At 37.6% G+C, this 24,022-nt stretch overlaps 3 protein-coding genes and 1 long non-coding RNA gene across 11 annotated transcripts in view; 1 reads left to right on the top strand and 3 right to left on the bottom strand.

Moving 5' to 3' along the window:
* The window catches only part of LOC112557584 (endothelin-converting enzyme homolog), a 33,156-nt gene extending 32,955 nt beyond the window's left edge, over positions 1–201 (bottom strand). The window contains exon 1 of one of the 4 annotated variants that reach the window (XM_025227539.1): positions 47–201. In XM_025227539.1, the coding sequence (XP_025083324.1) occupies positions 47–67 (21 nt within the window). In that variant the 5' untranslated portion in view covers positions 68–201. The remainder of the gene's footprint in view (positions 1–46) is intronic. The other 3 variants (XM_025227540.1, XM_025227537.1, XM_025227536.1) reach the window with 3 other exon arrangements.
* Positions 202–372: 171 nt separating this feature from the next.
* LOC112557587 lies at positions 373–3,159 on the top strand. The gene is made up of 2 exons (XR_003097972.1): positions 373–655; positions 1,695–3,159. It is a non-coding gene; the product is annotated as an uncharacterized LOC112557587 (long non-coding RNA).
* LOC112557586 (EF-hand domain-containing protein D2-like) lies at positions 2,673–10,651 on the bottom strand. Its single transcript, XM_025227542.1, has 4 exons — positions 10,491–10,651; positions 8,426–8,573; positions 7,902–8,039; positions 2,673–7,682 (listed from the first exon to the last, which is right to left on the bottom strand). The coding sequence occupies exons 1-4, from the start codon at positions 10,649–10,651 to the stop codon at positions 7,545–7,547; spliced, it is 585 nt and encodes a 194-aa protein (XP_025083327.1). The 3' UTR covers positions 2,673–7,544.
* A 2,091-nt stretch (positions 10,652–12,742) lies between these two features.
* Positions 12,743–24,022, bottom strand: part of LOC112557582 (neprilysin-1-like) — a 46,090-nt gene continuing 34,810 nt past the window's right edge. For all 5 annotated transcript variants that reach the window (XM_025227533.1, XM_025227534.1, XM_025227532.1 and 2 more), the window contains 19 exons: positions 23,432–23,593; positions 23,002–23,085; positions 22,331–22,536; positions 21,813–21,992; positions 21,629–21,715; positions 21,033–21,166; positions 20,575–20,668; positions 20,063–20,191; positions 19,731–19,829; positions 19,475–19,552; positions 18,736–18,839; positions 18,067–18,125; positions 17,710–17,761; positions 17,240–17,307; positions 16,633–16,763; positions 16,342–16,407; positions 15,996–16,097; positions 15,663–15,739; positions 12,743–15,219 (listed from right to left, as the gene is read on the bottom strand). In XM_025227533.1, coding sequence (XP_025083318.1) covers positions 15,120–15,219; positions 15,663–15,739; positions 15,996–16,097; positions 16,342–16,407; positions 16,633–16,763; positions 17,240–17,307; positions 17,710–17,761; positions 18,067–18,125; positions 18,736–18,839; positions 19,475–19,552; positions 19,731–19,829; positions 20,063–20,191; positions 20,575–20,668; positions 21,033–21,166; positions 21,629–21,715; positions 21,813–21,992; positions 22,331–22,536; positions 23,002–23,085; positions 23,432–23,593 — 2,012 coding nt within the window. In that variant the 3' untranslated portion in view covers positions 12,743–15,119. The remainder of the gene's footprint in view (positions 15,220–15,662; positions 15,740–15,995; positions 16,098–16,341; positions 16,408–16,632; positions 16,764–17,239; positions 17,308–17,709; positions 17,762–18,066; positions 18,126–18,735; positions 18,840–19,474; positions 19,553–19,730; positions 19,830–20,062; positions 20,192–20,574; positions 20,669–21,032; positions 21,167–21,628; positions 21,716–21,812; positions 21,993–22,330; positions 22,537–23,001; positions 23,086–23,431; positions 23,594–24,022) is intronic.

The following is a 24,022-nucleotide window of genomic DNA, read 5'->3' on the forward strand; positions in this document are numbered from 1 at the left end:
AAGAAAGAATAAATTTTAAAAAATGTAATTCCACCACATGACTTACCATTTGTTCTGGCATGTGCATCTTGAGAAAATGTTTCCAAAGAGGTTGAACCAGGGCTATCTCACGATATGTGGCAAACCGAATGGATGCCTTAGCTGTGTTGACTCTGGATCATCGCCATCTTTCAAATACTACTCTCGAAGCCAAAACATGTGAAGACCATTGCATTAATTCTTTATAATAATGTAAATTAAATTTTGTTAAAAGATTTTAATCCAGATTTGATAAAGAATTATCTAGCATTTTATATCATACACCTCTCAGAACTTTTTATAAAGTGCACCCCAACGGCACACAAAAGTTATGTCCCCTCAGGCAAGAGTTATTGTCACCGACTAGAAGCGTCGAAGTCTGAAGCTGTCGTTATCAGTGTTGCTATATTGACCACCGCAAGCGTTAAAGAATACCTTGAATAATAAACTTCATAAATAAGATAAATAAAATGTTATTATGGAAACAATTGAGATATTAGACAGATTTTATTTGTATATTCAAGATAAACCAGATTCCATTGAGTTAATTGTGAAGCATCCATAGACTTCTATACGAGTATGTGGTAGCGCTACGGTAGCACACGTCGACAAAAAGTATTCCAAACAGCGAGCTACTGTAATTGTCACGTTTCATGAAAATACTTCACCTTACAATGCACTGTGCATTTTTGTTATTGCATTTACGATTCAGATGTCATCTCCAGGCGGAGTTGTTTATACTGTAGTATCTATATTCCTTCTTCCATTGCTTTGTGTTCTACTCTTGTACCTGATCATCTTTATGGTGTTCAGTGAGCCCATACTATGGTGACCAGATTTTTTTTTTGCCAATCCCAGGATATAGGGAAGGGTAGAGTAGTATAGACTACATATGCCTTGAGAAAAGACCGCGGACAAAACGGGGACATGTTTATGTCCAATGGCTGTTATCTTTCATTTATAAATATTGGTCAAAGTTACTTGAAATTAAAGAAGATTAAAAGAAGAAAAGCTGATTAAAGAAGAGGCAGTTTCAATTGCATATTATTTTATATTTCAGGAAAATACTTCAGAATGCCCGGTTTTATCTTATGTTTGTTTTAATTTATAATCACTTGTTATAAGCAGTATACAATCTGATAAAAGAAAGCAGACTGTGAGCTGTCTCTGCATGCCATCTTGCTGATTCAACAGTCAAAACATCTTGTTGACATAAGCCCACCCCATTCCCCTTATTGTAACTTCAAAGAGTGCGATCTACATCTTAGTCATGATGCTGCGTGTTATAAGTTCCATTGATTATTATTATTATTAACTTTTTACTGTGGTATACTTTGCATGGTTTACTTGACAAGTTTTGATCCAAAAAAAAAATTGCACTTTGTAACTTTAACTTTGAATTCTGTTGGTGTCATGCTACTTAAAAGAAAACGTACAATTTGTTCGGTCATGTGACTTTCACACTAGCTTGGAAAACAAAAGCTGTTAGCGTGTGCAAATTGCATGTAAAAATGAGGAATTAGATGTTATTTTTTCTTCAATGACCATAGATGTATAGCTTTGTTATAAGAAGACTAATTAAGCTGCATCAGTTTTTTTCATTTGCTGACCAGATGGAGTTTTTATTCTGGATATCTTGATCGTTATTAACACCAAGCTGTCTGACATCTTTGCAGGTGGGAAGTATGGACAGCAGCAGAAAGAAGAGATCAACACCATGCTGAAGCACAGCTCTCTCACCAATAAGCTAGGAGAAAGGATCTTTGGGCAGATGTACTTTAAGATGAGCAAGTCAAGGCATGTTTTTTTATAATCACGTTTTCCCTACTTACGATGTGGCACAACTACAAAATTGTGGAATGGCTTGTTGGGAAAGGCTGTTAACAGCCCAAGGTCCCCAATGTAGCAAGGAAGAAAAGCCAGGTAACAGGAGAAGCAGTATTTTGCTCAACACCATCTGACCATGTCAGCAGCAAAGACACACCGGTCAAGGCAATAGAAGAAATGTTGTGGAAGAATTAAAACTGCTGGAAAACCAGTTCAAACAGCAGTTGAGGAAGGCAAAAAGTTATCTGGGACTGTAGACCACATACACATCCATTGAAGTCAGACAAGATGTTCTTGATGCTAACAAACAATTATGTATCATTATATTAAAAAGTGTTCAATTAATGGAAGAAAATGCTTGGATGTTGACAGAGCCTACTATGTTGAGGAATTAATGTCTATTTCGTTATTGAAAATATGCGGTCTTTATGTGATTTTGCATCTTTTTCTTTTAAATTATGATGTCTAAGCTGAACTTCTAAGAATGTATTTGAGATTATGTGGTGAAATGGTTTGAAAAAAATTGGGGCATGAGACTGTTGAAGTTTGCCTGCAAATGGTGTTGCCCTGACATGCATTATGTAGGATATATTTTCTTCAGTAATGATTTATGGTAGCTATCCAAGGCTCTAGCGATGTGTTACATAAAGCAAAGAATGTGCCACATTCTTTTGTTTACCAACATGCATACTCAAGTTACATTGTATATTTATTCAAATCGGTCTCATTCATTGCTGTCATTTCTTGCATATTTGAGGATAAAAGGGATCAATTTTTGCATCTTTTGTGCATATTTTCATCAATTCCCATGAAAAACACAGTGAAAGTGAAGTGAGCAAAATATCTTAAATTTAATCAGTTATGGTTAATATAATGCAACAATACACGTGAGCTTTGTAATGCTCACAGAAATACTTAACAGTCAATAAACTTGTAAAAAAAATGTATATGTTTAACATATTTTATGTACTTTAAAGGATACAGGCAAGAGTACACAAAAAGACATCAGACCATTTCAGCAACACACTAATCACTCTTACAATTTACACCACTTAGCACAACATTTTTCTTTTTGAAATTAGAAAATGTTAGCTCTCTTTGTGTGAGAGAGAGCATGTGTGTGTGTGTGCCTACACATGTGTGCTAGCATGTGCATGCACAAATAGACAAAAAAAGCAACTTGTGTGCACAGACAGAAACACACCAAACAAAAATCTTGTACCTGTTACAAATTGTTAAGATAATATCAATATCTAGGTCCGATGAATACAGACTGTACCACATTTTGCATTAAACACATTATTGGGAAGAAAACTTCACTCTTTTATTATTTTATTATAAAGATTAAGAGACTCCAAAGAACATTTGAATCTATGTTTGAAACTCAAAAAAAAAACCATCATTTATCAGATCGTATGTTTAATAACTGAATGAGATTTTGATGCAAATAAAAGCAAAATTTTGATTTCTGGTTGTAAGCATCTTGTCAATCACTTGAATGAAACCACAGTATATAAAATACAGGATACAGTTCATAGCATAAAACAGACTTAATGCTAATTACAGATTTGCAGCCTGTTTCATTATTTAAAAAAATCTAAAAATGCCAATGAAACAAGTACGCTTATTCATTTATAGACATAATTACTAATAAAAAATGTTTTCCATTGTACAATCCTAATTAGATTTGTAAAGAGAAAACATTTCCAAAACTTCAGAAAGAAAAAAAAAAGTTACAGGTACTGCGCTGATTAAAGAAGAGGCAGTTTCAATTGCATATTATTTTATATTGCAGGAACATATTTCAGAATGCCCGGTTTTATCTTATGTTTGTTTTAATTTATAATCCCTTGTTATAAGCAGTATACAATCTGATAAAAGAAAGCAGACTGTGAGCTGTCTCTGCATGCCATCTTGCTGATTCAACAGTCAAAACATCTTGTTGACATACGCCACCCCCCCTCACCCCTTATTGTAATTGTGTGCATGCAATGTCTGCAGGTTTGCTGTATTCTCTGAAGTCTGAATCTTAGTTTATCATCTATAAGATCTAATGTTCAATAGGATATAAACTTTAATTAAAAACTGTTATGTTGTAGGAACATTTATCATACAGTTCTAAGACCACAGTCACAGAACAAAAAAAAAAAATATCTACCATAAATCTTATAAAAAAATTCCTAAAAATTCAAATATTTAATCTTATTATTTAGGATTAAATATTTAATCCTAAGGGCTCAGATCTGCCAAGGCACCAATAATGGAACTCTGTGGATGATACCACCAGTTTAGAGAAAAATGTTGAGCAATAGGTAACCTCGACCATTTTGTTTAATCCAAAAACACAGGGACCTTTTCAAAACAAAGCTAAATTACAAAGAACTACAAAAATGCTAATTTCACCTTTTCACACAAGCAATTACAGTAGGTGAAGGAGAACAACTTGGTCAACAGAAGGTTTTACTATATTGATCCTTGTTTTCACCAATCACATCAGGATTTCTGGTGATCACCAATCACTTTCTCATGATGATATTTAAATAAATATAGTCTCAGTGAATGCCATGAATTAGAGAAGGTCCCAAAAAGTTATGGTACTCAGTGGAAACCAGCATTTCTACACTTTTACCAAACACGCTATCACAATTTTCCAGAAAATACTAATACACTGCTTGCTTAATAAAGTTTACGCCACTAATCTGATTTTAAAGGATGAAAACAGCAGTCAGTGCCAGCACCTTATCATGTAAACTTATTATAAATCTCACTTGTACATCTTTCAGCAGAAATGTAAACTGTTGAACTCTAGATGCCCATGCTGGTGAGAGAGAAACCTATGAAAAGTTGAAGCAATTCATGATGGGGCTAGTCAAAGAAGTGAAATGTTGCTTGGAAAGCAAAACAAAAAACAGAAAATGGCACTGATAAGTATTAATCCTGAAAGACAATATAAGAAACGAGAAAATAGCTTATCTTCAACAGTTTATTGAAAAAGCCTAAAGCAGTTTCACTTTTGATCCAGATTTTTTACAACTAGTTTCCAAAAATATGTCAGTTTTTGTTTGTTTGTTTTTTTTTGAGGGGGTAGCCTGCCACTGCTATGGGATTTCAATTATTCTGCATTCATCATTAATCATGCATTCTTTTTTTCATCTATATCCTCCTTTACAATCTTACAGTAACTGATCCCAATAATTCTAATTGTATTACAGCACTCTACCCCTTATCTCTTTAATTTTAACAAATGAGAAAACATAATACATTTAGTATTTGGACAATTTTATAAACAAAAAGCTTTGTATAATTTTACGAAACAGAAACTTCTATTGGCAGTTTAATTAAATATAATTCACAAATACTCATCTGCAGTTTTTTTGAACTTCCACTTTTACAGAAAAATGTGTATTTCAACATTTGTCAGTGGGTTTTTAATGATTTTGTTGTATTTATTTTTTTAGGTGCCTTGTGGGTTTGAGGATAACTTTTAATTTAATCAGATCTTCCCTACATTCCTGAAATAAATGTTGAGTGATAATAAATGCTTCCAAGTCTGATAACTGAATTCACACCTCATAATGTTTGATTCAGATCATTTGGGATCAATAAAATTCCCGTTTTGATTGAAAGATAAAACACTGCAAAACGGTGAGGTAAGTCTACAGGGATAAATATGAAAATTATGGGTTTGATAAAAGTAGCTTCAAAAATGAGACCCAAGTCTGATATAAACAATACAAAAATGTAATAAGCAGCAATTTTAATGTTGCTTTAAAATGATCAGATGGAAGTGCTCAGGAAATGGCAAGTGCATAGTTTACTAATAATCAGGATTACATCCTGCAATAATTGAAGAGTTCTGGCAGTTGAGCAAACAAATTTAATAATAAGACATTTTCTATTATGAATGCTTTGCATCTAAGGCATGCCAATGTCATCATAGAAAACAGATATGATGACGAACTATGTTTAATGATGATATAATGGTACTGTATAGTTATTCACATAAAAAATCTTTCTCTTTGTAACTCTGCAGTTCTTTCAGATTAATCTGCAGCTATTTCCATTTATAACTATTATGTACTTATACAATGCAAAAACCTCATCTGAAGCCAATTATCCAATATATTTGGCCTTCCATCGAACAAAAACCACACACAAACTGAGCGTACAGAGTATGTGACCATAAAACATGCTATTTTTATGAGCATCGTAAAAATAAAAAGGTAGGTGAAGAATTGTAATATTTTTCAGCTACTACCCATTCAAAATATCTTATCTAAAGTACCACATTAAAGACTACCATTTTGATTGCTTGATAAAAAGCAATACAAAACTATTTTCCTTTCCAAAAAGGTCTATATCTATACCATATGAAAACAAAAGAACCACAAAACGGCTGAAAAAGTAGCAATTATTCATTTCTTTCACAAACTTGTTGCACCATCACTGGCTATGCATTCAAGAGTGCAATCATAAACACATATAAATATGTACACACCCACATATGCACACGTGTGCGCACACACAATGCTCCGTATGCTCAAGCCCACACACCCGCTCAGGGATTATGCAAAAGCTTGTATCCAAGAGCTGCAGTGGTTTGCTCACAGACACTTACACCGTACAAAGAAAATAAAATCTGCTGTATAGGAAGTTACTAAAGAAAGAAACTTGAATAAAGCATCATTCTGGGAGCTATTTAAAAAATTCACAAAATCAGCAGATTCTCCCACTAGCAAATATAAGCTCTAGTTTCCATAACAATACTTTGTGTACATATAGACAAATAGGAAATTGGGAAATCTAGCAAAACCTGCCAACGGACATTTTGATGAGGAAGAAAAGTGATACCACCACTGTAAGCTTTGTTTGAATGTGCAACAATATATTGCGAGTCCACTGTTGCAGATATATCTTTGCTTTTACTGAGGAAGACAAAGGGAAATGAAAGGAAAAATAAGACAAAGAAAACAAAATAATCAATGCATTTTAAAACAGTCCCATCCTTTTTTTTCCCCAGCACTATCACAAGTAAACCATTTATTGCAATACAACCGCTTGTTGAAACTCATAAGAATCGATTTCTATGCCAAGATTGTACAAGATCAAAACTGCATGCTATTGCCATAATGGGTGTAATGATACCACAACTGATCATCCACAACAAGAAAAAGTAGTAAAATTAATATTGCTGGCAGTTGTACTAAAATGTCAGCAATATTACTGGCAAAAAAAGCTGCCACAGCTTTGGTCTATTAATCCCTTCAGCAGTGTTGTGTGTGTACACATGCACACAACTGCACATGTACACTAAATGTCAAAGTGTTGAAGCATAAGCCAGAAAATGGTGTTTGTCTCCTAAAAGCTAATTCCTAAACACACATAATTAAATAAGGACTATTTTTTTCACAATGAACTCTACTGTTCAATGCTTATTCTAGCTTATCATTAATGCTGACTGCAGTGACTAAATCAAAAGTTAATGTACAGAAGTTAAGCAGCTATCAGAGTAAATAAGCTAATGACAAGATGTGGTTGGAAGTTACAATAAGAGCTTTCTTCCCCTTGCAAACAAACAAAAAAAAATCCGAAATAAAGACTTAAGAGATATTCAATGGTACTGTTAGAGTCAAGCAGTGATCCCAAAATGGACTTAAAAAATACATCTCTACCAATACTGGGGTCCAGCATCAAAAGGGTTAGGCCTGGTTAAACATACTAGCCTTTTCCTTAAATGCTTTTTTGCGCTCCTTGGCCTCCTCTGCTTGTCGTCGCTTTTCTTCCTGTTCCTGACGAATTTCCTCTTCAAACTTCTTACCTGCTGTCTGCTGCTCAATCTACAAATCAAACAAATCCCATGCTTACATCATTGTGTAAGAGTAAAACCAAGGCTTATGAACTTTAGCAGAAAGGCATCTTATCTGTTGAGCTGTATGGGAAGAAAAAAAAGTTTCACCATTATTATTTTTAACCATCAACCACTATTCCATTACAAATTGAATTAAAGAAAATAGATAACCTGCTACAGATGTTAAGAATAATTTAACCTTTACTACCTTTGCTTGAAAAAAGTTCTTTGCACCCTTGACACCTTCTTTATCAACATCTATTTCTGTCAGATTAGCATATAAGTCATAGAGTCCACTTCCCTCTTCAAGTTCTCCTGCTGCCGCCTTACGGAAAATCAATAGGAACTGCAAGAAAAACAAATAACGCTAAAACATCCACTGTTTTGAATTATCAGTTGTTTTTTATATTCCACTGCAGACATGACTGAACCAGCATGATGATCAACAGGATTTTTTTGAAAAAATGGAGAAAGGACGAAGACGATTATTTAATAAAACTTAACCAGTAGAAATAATGCATTCAAGAAAAAAGGATTTTTTTTTTGAACAACCAATGTTTTAAGTCTTTCCTTCAGAATATATCAAAACACACAAAAAACAATCCTATTTAAAAGATGGTGGTGTCTAGTATGAATAAAATATTTTAGATTTATTAATGATATAATTAGTGCAAAGTGAAGAAGGAAAAAGTAACCAAGTTAAAAAATAAATCCACTCTTGTGTATGCATACCTCTCTAAAGCTTATTCGATTGTCATGGTCCTCATCCACTTCACTGATCATGGCTTTCAATGACAAATGAGTTTGTGGAGCTCCTAGCTTCTCCATCATCAGCTTCAGCTCATGAAAGTCAATAAATTTGTCATTTCCAACATCATACCTGAAAGATCAAACAAGCATCCAATAAGATAAAGATGTTCTCATTAGACTTCTAAATTGGGGATCAAGCAAAAAGTGTTTTTTCAATACCTGCATAATTAACATCTGAATATGTTTGTATTGCCGAATTCTGTTCTTGGTAGGTAATTTTGCAAAAGTGAGTGAAGCTATTTCTCATGTGCATTGAAAACTACAAGTTTTGAAAACTCGCTTTTTGTTTGAGCCTCACAATATCGTAATAAAAGAGCGATCGAAAATTAAATGCTTATTTACTAACCTAATTTTTAACAGCAAAACAAATTTAGGAGCTGCCACATACATACTGAGAACTTCTGTGGTGTCAATCGTATGCGTTGTTGGTTTTGACAGTAAAGTACTTCCATCTAAAGGTGATTTCCCACTGTGCAAAGGAAGGGGGAATATTGGGAAGATGGAAGAAACAAGGACGAGGAAGGTTGCTGCTCTACGATGCAGCAAGTATTGTTTACAGTTGCTGTGGCCTCTAGCTCTTGGTGTTCAAAGGCCTTCCAGGTCCGCAGTGGTTGTGTACTATACTGGTTGCCAGATCCCCCGTTACCTTATGCCTATATCCTAAACGTCTATTTGGTTTTAGGTTCTGCATTTGTTTAAAGGACCTTTAGTTTATTATAGTTTTTCCTTCTGTTAATGTTTTTGTCTTTGTAAGTTTGGAATTTGCATGGTTTGCCACCATCTTTACATTTTGTGTTTAGTTTTGCTGGATTTTGATTTTCACATTATTTATTGCATTACCCTACTTTATACTTGGTTATAGTTCTGGTTATGAATGAGTGATGAAAGTCTAAATTTAACATGTGGTTATGCACTTGTAAAAATTTGTTTTTTGCAATATTTATAGCTTTTTCTTGTTTTGGTTTTGATTGCTTTTAAGGGGATCCTGTTTATATAAATCTAGAAAAGAGTTGGACTGCCACCATTGATGATTTTTATGACAGCATATGCCATAGCTCTTTGGGCGTGTTAAGGCAGTTATTAAAGTTTACCTTCACTTCTGTATTTCTCTTGCCACCTTTTCTTGCTGGATTGATGACTGTTCTCTCTGATGGTGAAATAGCAATGTTTAGATTGGTGTTATTCCCGCTTAGAATTTTATTTAAGAATGGTTAACCAAATTTATCACTCACCAATAAACCCAAGTACTCTCCAGATTAACCATTTTTGTATAAAATTCGAGACCTGAGTAACAGTGCTAACACCAAAAAAGGTTAACAGTTAAAGCCCTTTACTACAAGTTTTAGATTCATTCATAAAAATGATTGAAAGTAATAACTCGTTGAATTAAAGACTTACTACCCAATTTCTTCCCCACTTCCATGCAGTTTTATGATCTAATCTGCATTCACTACCACTAAGTGAACATGATTTTATGCACAATTACTTAGCTTTATACCCTGTAGAGGCTTCCTGACTTGAAAATTTTATGTTTTTCACTACAAATCAGCTTTCTCAAAGATACTGTTCAAGAATCACTGCTTGAAAAACAGTGAAGAAGACTGAATAAGCCTGCGCCCCTCTGCCTAAGGTTATTAGCATTAGAATCTAGCACAGGTAACAACCTGTTTTGTAATTTAAAAACAATAACATGCTGTGATTGAAAGGTGTGTAAAATGCTGAATAGTACCACCACCAATGCTAATAACTGACACGATTCTCCGAGACTAGGTTCAAGTTCAAAGTGACATCGCGAAGTCATGTTAAGAACAGGCCGTGCTAGTGAAATTGTTGCGTTTGTGGTAGAGGTATTGTTTAAAAAAGACGCTGGTGGAAAGTGCAGTACTAACAGTAGAAAAGGGGAAAGAAAGCTTCCCACTTTGTATATTATACGCATAATTTAAACTTCATCATAAAGGGCAAGCCTGTCTTCTGCGCAGTCACTCACTTGTTAAATGTCTTCTGAAAATCTTGAATTTGCTTCCTGCTAAACTCTTTGAATTCAGTGTATGGATTGAAGATAATAGTTGATGGAAGAACGGCGCCCTCTTCACCTTCGTTGATTAAGTTTCGACGATTTAGCTTATTCGCCAGCTCATCGTCTGCCATGCTGATAAATATAAAACAGATGCTTGGGGAAACAATGCAGGATCTGACATAAATCCCTGACCATCAAGCAGGAAGCAGACGGCATGTGTCACTTACTGGAGACCACTGGCGACACTATAATCAGTGTACTTGGTGCATCCGGCGGAAGAGGGTAGACAGCGCCACCTGGAAGCGTAGGAAGTAGTCGTCTGCTGTTTTGTATTTACTCTTGCCTCTTTTATACGATTTTAAATTATATTTTTAACTTCCGCCAAGAATGAAGCATCTTTCATTAAAAGAAAATGTCACCTTTGTTGCGAAGCTGGTCAGTAAGAAACTGGGAAGGGTTAATATTTGGATGCCACAGCTTGTGTTTGCTGGTTCGTAAATTAGGCTGTGCTGAGATGTGAAAAGAAGCGTGATAGGAATTTTTATGGCGTAGTCGCCTTTTCCGGAGCCCTTTTTATTTACATTTCTTCCTAAACAAGTGACGAAATCTTTTTTTTTTCTCCTATGGTCAGGTCTTACACCTGTTTACAGTGCGCATGTATATCCTTACATCGAGTAGATTCGTAGCCATAAAGAGAGAGAGAGAGACAAATTAAGGTAGTCCTGAAATCTTACGGTCGTAGAGAAGTAAACAAAAAGGTATTAGAGCCCTCACTTTCTCGTGTCCAGCTTTTGGCAGTCACCTCTGCTGTACTGTATGCAAGCTTTTAGTATAAGTCGACTTATTAGTTTTGCCACATCAAACTCTATAACGATGATCGATCGAGTCTTTATACGTATAGCTTCTATGCTTTATTCCCCTGCGAGTTTCTTTCCACCGATTGAGTATCATAAATTTCGGTCTATTCAGCGCACCTGGACATAAGCCGCACACACTACTTTCTTTTAAATCTCTACTTTTTTTTTCAAAAATAAGCCGAACTAGTTTATTAGCCGCAAAAAAATATATATATATAGTGTATATACAACTTGAAAGCTGCATCGTATTAGTATAGGCATTTCTTTGTGCTTAGATAACTGACCTGAATGCTTCAATAGTATCGGCTTTGATTTTAAAATGTGAACAATTTTCAATTAACACTTTAACGTGGAGCTCATCGAAAAAATTAATCTGAATCTGGCAAAAAATCCGCAAGCATTTAAGCCGCATGGGTTTGAAGCTTGGGGGAAAAAGTCGCTGCTTACAGTCCGAAATTTACAGTACAATTGCAGCACAAAAATTGCGAGGGCTTTCATGTCGCCTGTGAGGGTCGCTGTTTACTCAGTTAATTGCTTACTGCACGTGTTTGCCCATATAATAATAACAAATGCAAAATTTATATAGCACATACTTTACGATTTAAAAATAAGCAGATTGGGTGGGAACGAGTCATATCCAGGGACATTTTTATGCGATGATCGATGATGGGTAAACAGGTGTCACAGTCAGGAAGTTGCTCTGATTCACGCTGTATCTTACGCTGATCGCCCACTACTGAAGTGAGATAAATTATGGTTGTCTGCACCATTCAGCCAAGGGAAGTAGCTCAGCAAAAGCTTTCTTGATTCTGGGAGAGTATTTCCCCTTTAAATCTAGACTACTGGAACCTATTGCATTGCAATCATAAATAGCGATAATGAAGACTACTCTCCCATGGAGCCAGTCTCTTTTAACCCCTCTCCCTAAAAGCTATTTTATAGGATTATTTTTCTCCGTGCAGACAGATCCCGGTTGAAATAAAAGTGACTAAAGATACCAAAATAACTGTGCAAGATCGGGCTTTAATTATACGAAGAAATAATTGGGGTTTTCGTCCTATAGGGTTTAAAACATTGCTATAAAATGGTATATTACAGTTTTATGTGGTTTTTAGTAGAACTTTTATTGCAAATGCGTGTGTGGTGTTCTCAGTTGTAGTGAAGTCAATCGTCCACTCGCATGCGTAATACTGAGTCGAAAGAAAGAGAGAGAATTTTTAAAAAAAGGCTTAACCTTCCGACCTCTAGTTGTTTCTGGCTACATCAGGCTCTCTACCTGTAAGCTTTAAATATTATCTTCTGTTTCTTTCTGAGGTGTCAAGTTCAACTGCAGAATACTTCCTGTAAAAAGCTTAAAATACTAGGCGAATTTCTATCACCTTTATTGTGAAACGCTTAAAAATACAGTTTATAAAATGTACAAGAAAACAACTGGGATACATAAACTGGGGCTTGCGCTTCCTTGCACTTTGACCCTTGCAGTAATGGGTGTAATGCGTGTCTGTGCGGCCAATAAACATGATCCTAACTACGAAGTAACAAACTTCAGAACACGCTGTACGTGAGCCTTGAACACTTCTCACGCTGACACACAGCCGTTCACACGAGCAACGGTCCTGCTCCTAGCTTCACAGTGGGATGACATCCTAGAACATGAGGCAAAAGTGCCAACAACTTTCGCGTAAAATCACCTTGTATCATTCTTTGTCTTTAAGTTTGTCGAGTTTTTACAAGTATCGTCCAATTTGGGTCATGTCTTAAAAGAAACAAGAACAGCAACAACAACAAACAGGAAAACAGTAGTATTCTTTCTCCTCTTCTTCGCCCCAACAAGCCAAAATAGCACACGTAAGAAAGAAAAAAATTGAAGTTTTCCTTTTAAAAAAAGCTAAGAAAAAAAGAAGTTGCGCGTGCGTGTAGTAAAAACTTGTCGCGTGTCTTCAGCGACAGGAATTGGAAAGCAACACCACGAAAGAAAATAGCGGTGATCAGAGAGCAAAAATTCTCACAGACAAGCGTCAAAGACGAAGACAAAATCATCCTCAAGCTAAACAGAACGTTTGATGAGTTGGTGTCAACAACAAAACGTTTGAGAGCAGGTGATTCAAGACCTGGATGGATATAATTTTATGTTAAACTAACAAAAGAAATCATTTATCAAGTTGTGGCCATCTATTATGCATGTTCAGACAAAAGATCTCTAAACATGAGCTTTGTGCTTTTCAGCTGCTTCCACACACACACATGCACGCCGAGAATACATATGCACACAATTGCAAGAAGGGTACAGAAGAACGTACACGCAGATGTTCACACACTCACATGCACTCACAAACAACGCACACATAAGTATGAGAAGATGAAGGGTTGGTGAAAGATGGAGAGTATGATGATGAAAGTATGAGAAGGATGAGTTGTACAATAATACACGAGAAAGTGTGTATATGTGTGTGTGTGTGTGAGTGCGAGTGGTGTTTGGAAAGTTTGGAGAAAGAGACAGGAAATACGTTACAAAAGACGAGAATAAAAACAGCTTAAGATTTTTAAAACATTTGTATCGTAAATATAAAACCACAGGACGACTAAAATTTTGCATCAAAATTTTAAAAGTGTCGACAACAAACAAGGATTACATTTAGAAAGCACCGGAAAGCATCGTTAATAACTTCGAAGGTCACAGTGTCAAGGTGAAACATCAGGTAAAAAATTAAAATAGACATGAGGTAATAATATTAATAATAATTGCAAAAAACAGGTAATGACAGAGATCCAGTCTCTTTACAGTTTTGTACAAAACAAAACAAAACAAAAAAAAATTACACTTTCTTTCAACTGGCCTGGTGACTGATTTGTTTTCTCTCAGGGGAGTTACCTGCTCATGTCTGTCCAGCTGCCACCTTTATCAAAGATGAAAGGTTGCAAAGACCAATGCAAAGAATATTGCACGTGCTTCAAGCCCAGGATATCCTCAACTGTCTAGAATACTGTCAAGCCTGTTTCGCGGCGAGCCAATATCGAAGCCTTTCATTTCTATGTTACACTGATTGCATTACTTCGTCAGTTTGTTGTTGAAACTTGAGACAAAGGCAAACATCACAAAATCCACGCAACAGTTTGAACCGTTCGCGCACACCACATCAACGGTCAGTAGAGGCAAACCACCTTGGTTACATCTGAAAATATGTTCACTCCTTTAGCAAAGCCACTGCAATCTGTTCTGCGCAGGGATGCACACAATGAGCCAGTTTAAAAACAAAAAGTCCACACTTTGCCACAAGTCTGCCACGGCGGGAAGCGACACCTGTATGTTAAGGTTTGATTACGTCACAACGCACGTGCGAGCAAAGCAGGCGGACTCTGTTCACCTTGCGCTGAAGAGTGTTGCCGAGAGTGATCTCCTCTGACGCGCTTCGCCCAGACAGCCGCCATAATAACAAACCAGCAGTGATCATGGACCCACCTGTAGCATGCAGTGAGATGGATGTGCTCTCTTGCACCAAAGCCGTGTTCATCGTCTCGCGTGTCTGGACGTTCAGGTGAGACAACAGCAAGAACTGTCACACGGATCTGCTCTGCCCTTCAAGTTCTCGCTCGTCCCCTGGAGAAAGTTCACGACACGAGGACGTGCTTCGGGTGAGAAGTCACGTGGAACCAAAATCTGTAGCCAAAGTGCTCGTTCTTAGGGAAGGGTGGGAGGCTGCCTTGACAATAAGAGGCAGGATGGGGTGCGGCCTCACACTCTTCACCAGACAGAACACTTGTGCGGGGGATTCATGTACGAGTTCGCCTTGCACTTGAAAGCCTCAGAAAAGGCATCCAGGTTTTGCAGCGTTCCGATCACCCTGGTGAATATGAAGAACATACGGTAAACAATTTATCGTTTTCATGTGAAAATGAAAGGTTAGATCGTGTGGAAGAAGGCGATTTCCGGGCGAACCGCGTGAACCAAAAATTGCGTGTAGTCAGGTTGCCATGTATGCAATGGTATATTTCAAATGTAAACATGCATATAATACGATGCTATAAATTATCCCTAAATTAAATACAGTTCTTTGAATATTTTAATAAATAAATTCAATAATCGAAACATTGCTTGTAAACTTGTGCTATTTTTTGTTAGGCATGAGGGAATTTTCTTGAAACTTGTCTAATAATCTCAAACAGTTTTCACTTAAAAATGAGTAAATGAAATGCCCGAATGTGCAGGTACGACTGGAGTACTAGATGGAGTGTAAACAGTTATTGCAGGTCTCTACCTGTCTATACTTGGGTAGCATCAACTCACCTGTAGCGGCCAGGACTGTGCACGCTGGTGCGTATCCGGTTTATTGAAGCCTCGGGGCGCATTGTGCCGCACCACACCTGAAAGACACCAGGGAATAAGCTATGTGGGCAGGAGTTACAGCTATACAACATTCACAAAATGCATATCTCACATCGTTTATAGCTACTATTGTGTCCTAGCTGCTGCTAGACAAAAATAAAAGTGTCAGTTGGCTCAGTTCATTTTCAGCCCTATAGAGCGTTGAAGACTACGGCTACTGTAGACTCTTGGTAGTCTCTGATAGAAACTGTATTGCAAATATTAATTAAAGAAGGAAACTGCTCAGATATATACCTGTGCGAAATTTATGAAGAATAGTTGATTGTTGTCGTATTCCTCCATACCTGGCAGGCGTGGTTCTTCACTACCTCTATCTGCTACCCACTTGCGGTACGCCTGCGCATACACATGCACACAAATGTGTAGCATGGATAAAATAATGAAACAACGACAGCAAAAGTGAAAGACAAAATAAAGAACAAATTTATAGGGCGATCCAAGCGCACACCTAACAATTAATCCTTTAATGGATGCAATGAACATGTATACATAAATGGCATGCGTTACTTTAATATTGTACACAAAATGATAAAATGAGAACAACTACAATTCCATGTTTACACCACAACATTGGCTATACCTTGTATGCCTCTTTGATGCCACCGTTATCAGCAATGTTCTCGCCTTGCGTCAAAATGCCGTTTACCTGTTGAAATGTTTATTTTTTTGAAAAAAAGCATGATGACATTTCTAAAAAAAAAATGTATGCGCTCACTTGAGTTATACATCCACGTTTTTGTCATGAATAGTTGGAAATGAAGGACACTTGTCTCATTTGCCATACTGTCTATTGAAATGTGTAATGCGGAATGTTTACAAGATATATCTCTCTTTAATTCATCATATTTTCTTCTTTCACAAACTTTCTTACGTTAATGTTAAGCCCTGGAACTGTGTAGTTGTTGTACTGGTCAATGATACATTGTGCACGCTCTTTGAACTTCTGGATGACGATGTCGTCCCACCACTGTATAAGGTTGCCGTCTTTGTCGAATTGCCGACCTAAATAATCATCAATCATCAATCATCATCATCATCAATCATCATCATCAATCACCAATCATCATCATCATCATCAATCATATAATTATCCTCATCATCACGAGTATTGACGTGCTTGAACCCAAACAACGCGGTTTGAGCTCGGATACTCCCTCCTTTAAATTGCTGTGTATTGATGTAATAAGGATAATAACAACAACTATTTGGCACTAAAGATGTTAAGGCTGTTTGCGGCATTGCGATTTCGACTTGCCAGAGACAGCTAGCAATCCAGATAATGTAACATCCATGCTACGGCCATGAACAGCTCGAGATAAATGGCGTAAGGATTCATGATGAAACATCCTATCACTCGTTTACAATTTCTTAACTATTAATGAAGCCATTACAAAATTTGCACAACTGTTTAGGAATATTTTTGTGCTCAGATCTGACGAAAAATAAGTTTCACTCAGATTTATTTCTGTGAATCTTACCTCTATCATCAAATCCATGAGTAATTTCGTGTCCAATAACCATACCAATACCTCCGTAATTCAGAGACCTGAAGAACATAAATACTGTACTTGGATTTAAATCAGAAGATGTGTTGCTTTAATTTAGGGCAATATAAGAACTGTTCAATTGATGCATGTATTTATTCATTTATTTCACGCATAAAATGTAGCAGTAATCTAATTAATAACTTGGACTGGTTTGTAATGTATAGTGAACAAGTCATAGCAACTGTTACATAACTTTTTGCCATTAATAACAGCTTTTAATAGATCAGGTGGCGACCCCCATAAAGTTAATAACTGTAAAACTATTTGAAAACTATAAAAGACAATCTCTTCTCAGTCAACACGAGTCTTATATCTGAGAATATCTTGAAATATCTTAAAATAATAGAATATATTAGAATATCTTAAAGATAAAACTAAATTGGTGACACAGGTTCCCTTACTTTGGATACTCTTTGCTGTAGAAGGGTGGCTGAAGAATTGCAGCAGGAAACACTGAAAAGTAACACAAAACTTTGTACTTTGTAGACACTAACCAAGAGGTATGAACGCTGTTCTATCGAAAATGCAATTTTCCTTCAATTTTTTTCTCTCTCTCTCTCTCTCACACACACACACAGCATCGGCATTCTCGTCACAGGGTTACTAGAAATTGATAAAATTCTCATAGAGGGTTCTTCATTATGTATTAATACGTAATCAGATATTAAATATACTTCATTGTGAACCACATGTAAGAATGCACATTTCTTATCTTACTTAACGTTGAAAGTTTATGAAGTGTTTAGCAGTTCACTCACTAATCTGGTTTTTCGCCGAACTGTAGAAAGCGTTCACAACAGCTGGAGTTGTTGACCATCTGCATCAGACAATTAAGAATACACAAGTTACATAAAGATATTCCAAAGAATACGACAAACTCCAGAAAGAGGTCAAAATCATAATGTAACGTCTGTATACTGGGAGAAGTGGGGCTACATGTTAATCACACGTATCTGTACAAGCGTGACGTCACGTTTTTGTGCACGGTGATCTCTGTAGGCATGTACCTCGAGAATAGAAGCGGAGTATTCATTCAGATTTTGATAAATATTATCTTGCACTGAGCTCAAGAAAGGTTAGGGGACAAACGTCCCCTTTTCTTTGGTGAGAGTTCAGGAAGCTGTTAAGATTTAAAAGTCATGTGGCGTGGGAGGAAATGACCTTTGTTGGGTAAATACACTCATTGAGTGCTGCATGTAGTGGATGATATCTCCTTATTCTTCTTGCAAATAATCAAATGATAGTTTGCTGTACGGATATGCAAGATAACGAGTCTATACTTAAGGAGCTGTAAAACATTCACAGCATGTCAGTGAGGTGCAGCCATGACACGCCAATGACTGGGTAGCTATCATGTTTGCTTCTTATGAGTCCGCCTGCGAGTGGACAAGCAAGCAAAACAGCTGATCGTCAGTCTCTGTACTCACTTGGTGCGGTCGACTGGATCCCGGAGTCTTTTAAGGTTGGTGACAGTGATGTGACGAATATTGGCCAGAACATTCTCAAAGTAGTGGTCTGGAGAATATGTCACCTGTGTGAGTACAATCAATGCCACATTAAAATAATTTTGTACAAATCAACTAAAATATCTTGATCAATTCTTATCCGGACTGGACTCTCTAGACTAGATATTACAAAATTAGGTCAGGCTGTGGGGAGGTAACTTGTGATGCTGTAGCCCACAAGATCAGATTAGAGACTTGTGAAATGACTCGCATGGGAGACAATAATGCGGCAATCCTAACTGCCGACCTAAGAAAGTATCGCTTGCTAAAATATAAGACCGTTTCTCGAAAGGTGTTTTATGACTCAATAGAGAAAGTAGAAAAAAGGAGAAAGCACTGTACATGCTACTAAAAAGCCAAGAAATGTTGTTACTAAGTTATACAAAAGTCCTTCGCAGAACTGGAACTAAGAGTTGTATCTAAGCGTTGCATCCTAAATGTACACGAAGAAACGTGTTTGTCTAGAAGTCAATGGATGGATGCGAACTGGATGCAGAATTTGCGTACTGACTCCCACAAAATAACTCTTTTCACTTGGCTACAGGATTTGGAAAAATGAAACAAGCTGCAAACAGGGAGACGACCACAGGTAGCAGACATCTTTCTCGTGACGCATGCATGATATGGCGTGAGGTGAGTGTGGTTACAGTGAGCCACTCACGTCCTGGAACTCCTCGTTCAGCGCCGTGTCATTGAGGATGCTGTCCGAGTATCCGATCTTCTCGGTCACCGCCTCTGCCTGTGAGTGCACGAGAATAAAACAAATTATGAGACTGGCTGACGGCTCTCTTTTTTCTTCATGTGCTCACTCACACATGTCACGAGGTTGAATACTAACAGGAGAAAGTCCATGTTCGGAAAAAAAATTTCCAGTTTGGTCCTCATGCTGACGGAAGTCCAGTTTCTTTCTGCCTTACCTTCTCACGTGCCACCAGTTGTGTCGGTTGGTCCATCCAGTCAGCCTCTTTGAGCAGGTCGTAAAAAGCATCCCTGATATTATGAATCATCTCAAGAGCCTGCAAGAAAACCCATTTTGTTTTATTTATGGTACCAATTATTAACTAAACAACAGCGTTACCATCATCACCGTTGTAAGAATCATAAAAAACAATGCGGACAACAACGATGAGCATTATCAAGGCACTGATGAAGAAATCAGAGGAGTAGGAAGAGGAGGACTAGGTAGGAGCAGCATTAGTTGTAACAGGTGAGTGTTCGCTGGAATGTTACCATGGTTGTCACCACTCACCGTGGTCTTGGAAGTTTCGTCAAAGTTTTCCTCTATAAACATTCGCCCGACTGGGTTGCCGAGGTTTTCTTTCACGTATTCTACACATTCCTTCCACCGAGCTCTTTCCGTCTCCGAGCCAAACATCTTCTGCAAGTATCAGGACAAGATAAAATTTACAGTGCGCCGAGCCAATTACATTCTGTAAGCGTTAAGACAAGAAAACATTTACAGTGTGTCAAGTCCAACATTTCCTCCAGTAATCAGGACAAAAAACATTTTGGACAACATGCAACCTCAATCACACAGATTGTCGTAGCATTGGAATTACAAGACATGATTGCAAAAAAGTCACAGGAGTCTTGAACTCGAAGCTTCTTAGCTGCCTCGGATATCTTTGCCTTTTAAAAAGTCTACTTGTAATTTTTACGGTGTTTCCAATTGGTATCTGCTAAGAACAGTTGCAATCCTAACCACACCAAGTTTTTAAAATACCATACATAATGTTAATGAAGGAAAGAGTGACAACTTACCTTGCTATATTCGTTTTTGATGGCGCGGTACTCTCGCGGAAGATTGGGGATGCGGTTCATCATAATCCGCCAGATCATGTAGTTGACCAAGATCCTGAGAGAGACAGCAGGATTAATTAAATAAACCACCGGATAAGGTTCATAAACAAACGTTGATATCATTTATTGAAGAAGGCTTCACTACAAGTGTCCATAGCGATAGCGAAGCCAGATGGACCAGTGTATCAACTGGTATAACAGATGTATCACTGATGCTCGGGGAAATATGATCTATTAATGAGCAGAGGCGACAATATATATGATGAAACAACGACAAGACCGGGTATGTCTACAGATGAAAGGTAGACAAAATGATCGCCAGTTAAGGGTATGAGGAATGTATGGGTATATATCGAGTATAGATGCTACATACAGCGTACACTTAGACAACGAAAAGTTCAAAATGAAAGAATGAAAACCTTTTGTCTGTTTGAAGGATGAGGTCAACCATCTTCTTCAAGTAATCGGGGGAGTAAACGACAACCTCTTCGTTTTCATTTATTTCAATGCCAACAAACTTGAACATCTTCTGAAGGTACAGCAGCCAATCAAACTGTCAAACAAAATGCAAATAAAGTGTACATACCAACAAGAAACACAAATTCATCAATAAAATTTAAATGAAAAACCTCCATGCCAAGAGAGACTCACTGTGCTGTTAAAAGTGCCAGTAACCAAATAAACCATTTCCGGTAATCAGAGAAAGTAAACAGTAATCAAATTAACCCAATTTACGCAGTACTTATTGAAAGAAATTGCATAAGTTATCAAAGAAAGTAATCGCATGTAACTAACCGGATGAATGGACACAGAAAAAATATAAAATCACTGATGATGATGGCTTATTCTTTGATTATCTGTTGATGTGCGGCTGTTATCTGTAGTTGCAGTAGCATCTGTGCTAATAGCAGTGTTGGTGGTGGTGGAGATGGCGGCAGAACAAAAATATAGAGCAGCTAGTAATGAAAACATAATTAGTACGCAAGATGCTAACAACACAAAAAGAAAAACATACGCCAGGAATCATTTTCTGCAGCTCTTTCACTGTCATCCTGTTGTACATCTTCTCGCTGTCCCTTCTCTCTGTCTCCGGAACAGTGATCTGGAAGCCGAAAATTTAGTCCAAGCTCAAGACACCAAGTTCATTAGCAACAATATAAGGGTGTACTTTGAAACGTTCTTCACAACAGTCTGCTTACGTTAGCCAGCTTGACCTCTAGCTGCACCAGGTCATGGACCTCTTGTTTGGCCCTCGTCTCGTTGGCTCCAAATATGATGGCGACATCGCGCGCAAGCTTTTCGTACACCTGCAGTAGTTCCCCCTCCGCCGGCTTGATGTAATAGTCCGGGGACTCCATTCCCAGATCTGGCTGGTCCAGCTAACAAAGTCCGGGAAATCGAAACGGTCTTGTCAACAAGTCATAACTTTATGGTACAATCGACCCGCACGCATACAAACGCACGCGCACTCCTCCACCCACACACACACACACTGAGAGGAAGGTATACAAACCATATTATTGCATCGTCATCCAACTAGCATCGCTAACAACGACATTTTTCAACCTCTAACACCGTGTATGACATGCATGCCATGTTATTTTTTCTCCATTCGTTGTCAGAGAAGACCGACAAGAAATAGAAAAAAGAAGAGGATGGAAGAATGAGAGAAAGAGAGATCTTGACCAAATACAACACTGTAGGAAAGTTCATTAACCTGTATGATGTTAACTTTAGAGTTCTTGTCGTCAGCGCTAACCCACTGATCGATGAGGATCTTGTTGTTGTAGAGGCGCAACTTCACAATCAGGTCAATGAGGTCAACGTCCTCCTCTTTCCACTCGTTGCCCATGACGACGGGCCATCCCCCCAGCTCCCTCAGCAGAGACTTGATGGGCTCCAGGCCCTGGAGGTCGATCAGAGCTGGAAAACAATCATACATTTACGACTTCACCATTATTAGCAAGCAGATGATAAACACAGAATGTAATGAACGAGAGGATTCGTGACTACCCAGATCGCCATGATACATCTTACACTGACGAACACAACGGGCGTCCAGCATTTCATAAGACGAACCTCGAGAAGCTGGTGGAAAATTAAATTTGTGTCTAACCGCATCCCGTAAATTCTACCCAGAAATACTGTACATTAATGTTATTTTGTACTAATTTTATTACTAACGAAATATCACTCGGTTTTTCTCCAAAATAATTCAATATCAAAATCAGTATCAAATCACTGTTACTACAGCTCTTGGGATAAGGAAAATTAACTTTTTAAAGTTTTTTATTTATTTAGTTTCTGCTTGGTGTTTTATTTATGCTTATAAAATATTTTGAAGGCAGTGGTGTCTGGTTTTACAGATTACTGATTATCGAGACTCACTTTCATTGACACAAGATGCGTAGAGTTTTTTTGAGTTTTGGGTGGCTTTGCTGTCCTTCTTGGTGATAGGTGCTTCCAACAAATCTGAAAAACAGCGAGAGGAAGATACTGATTTTATGGCCTTATCAACTTTAATAACTAATTATAAACAGACCAGTTCATCAGAATGTTAATCACCTTCTTCTTACCCTTGACTGTGGACCTCTGAAGTCTGTACATTTATTTCTTGCATTGTCATCCCCTCATATGTTAATGAATGACTGAATCATATATTTAATCTTCACTTTATCTTTTGGCTGCATAAGTTTTATAGATGTTGTGCCTGCACAGAATTGTGTACACACTAAACCCTCCAGAAATGCTCTCTGAGCTTGCACTCAAGAACAAACCACTCTAGTTGTGTCTCACCCCTGCAGGTGTGGCCCTGTACCTTTCAATATGCCAAGAATGTCGTCGGCTAGTTTGGAGAAAGTGTTGTACAGTGCTCTATCGTCTGGGATGATGTTGATCTTGTTCCAGTTGCCGCAGGCAAACTCGAAGAAGTCGTCGCAAGGGTTGACAGTCTGGTCCATGGCCGTGAGGATCCGTGCGGCTGTAGAAAGAAATGTGTCATCATCTTTCAGAGCCAAGCTGCATGAGCTTTACGGGCACTTTTACGTAATGAGAGCGGGTACCTACACCCGTGCAGAGGAACTCGGTAATAAGAAATGAAGGGGTCAGGGGTCAGCAGACTTGGCGTCGAATGTGCACGAGTTAAAAGGGTAAGAGGTCACGCCAGCTCATCTTTCTCTGTCGCATGAAAGGGAAGACAGCGCCTTGGCTTTTATTGAAAAATATGTTTCCTGTCACTAGTAAAATCAGTCGATGCGTGCGCTGAATGTTCCCCGAAGCCATCTGTCTCCGACATGATATATTGTCTCGTGAGTGGTCCACAACAAGAGAAGCACGTTTCATTATAGACTTGAGCGCTTAGCTGTCCTTCTCTTAATCACTGATGTAATGCTCTCCGGTATACACACTA

This window comes from Pomacea canaliculata, linkage group LG2, assembly GCF_003073045.1.
Source record: "Pomacea canaliculata isolate SZHN2017 linkage group LG2, ASM307304v1, whole genome shotgun sequence".
Classification (NCBI taxonomy): Eukaryota; Metazoa; Mollusca; class Gastropoda; order Architaenioglossa; family Ampullariidae; genus Pomacea; species Pomacea canaliculata.

Bases quoted from the DNA above. Each gene is read 5' to 3' on its own strand.
- LOC112557586 (XM_025227542.1), bottom strand. From the start codon at position 10,651: ATGGCAGACGATGAGCTGGCGAATAAGCTAAATCGTCGAAACTTAATC. The intron at 8,040-8,425 runs GTATGCATACAC...TTTTTCTTGCAG, and splicing joins ATCGAATAAGCTTTAGAGAG to TTCCTATTGATTTTCCGTAA. The intron at 7,683-7,901 runs GTAGTAAAGGTT...TTTGATTTGTAG, and splicing joins AGAACTTTTTTCAAGCAAAG to ATTGAGCAGCAGACAGCAGG.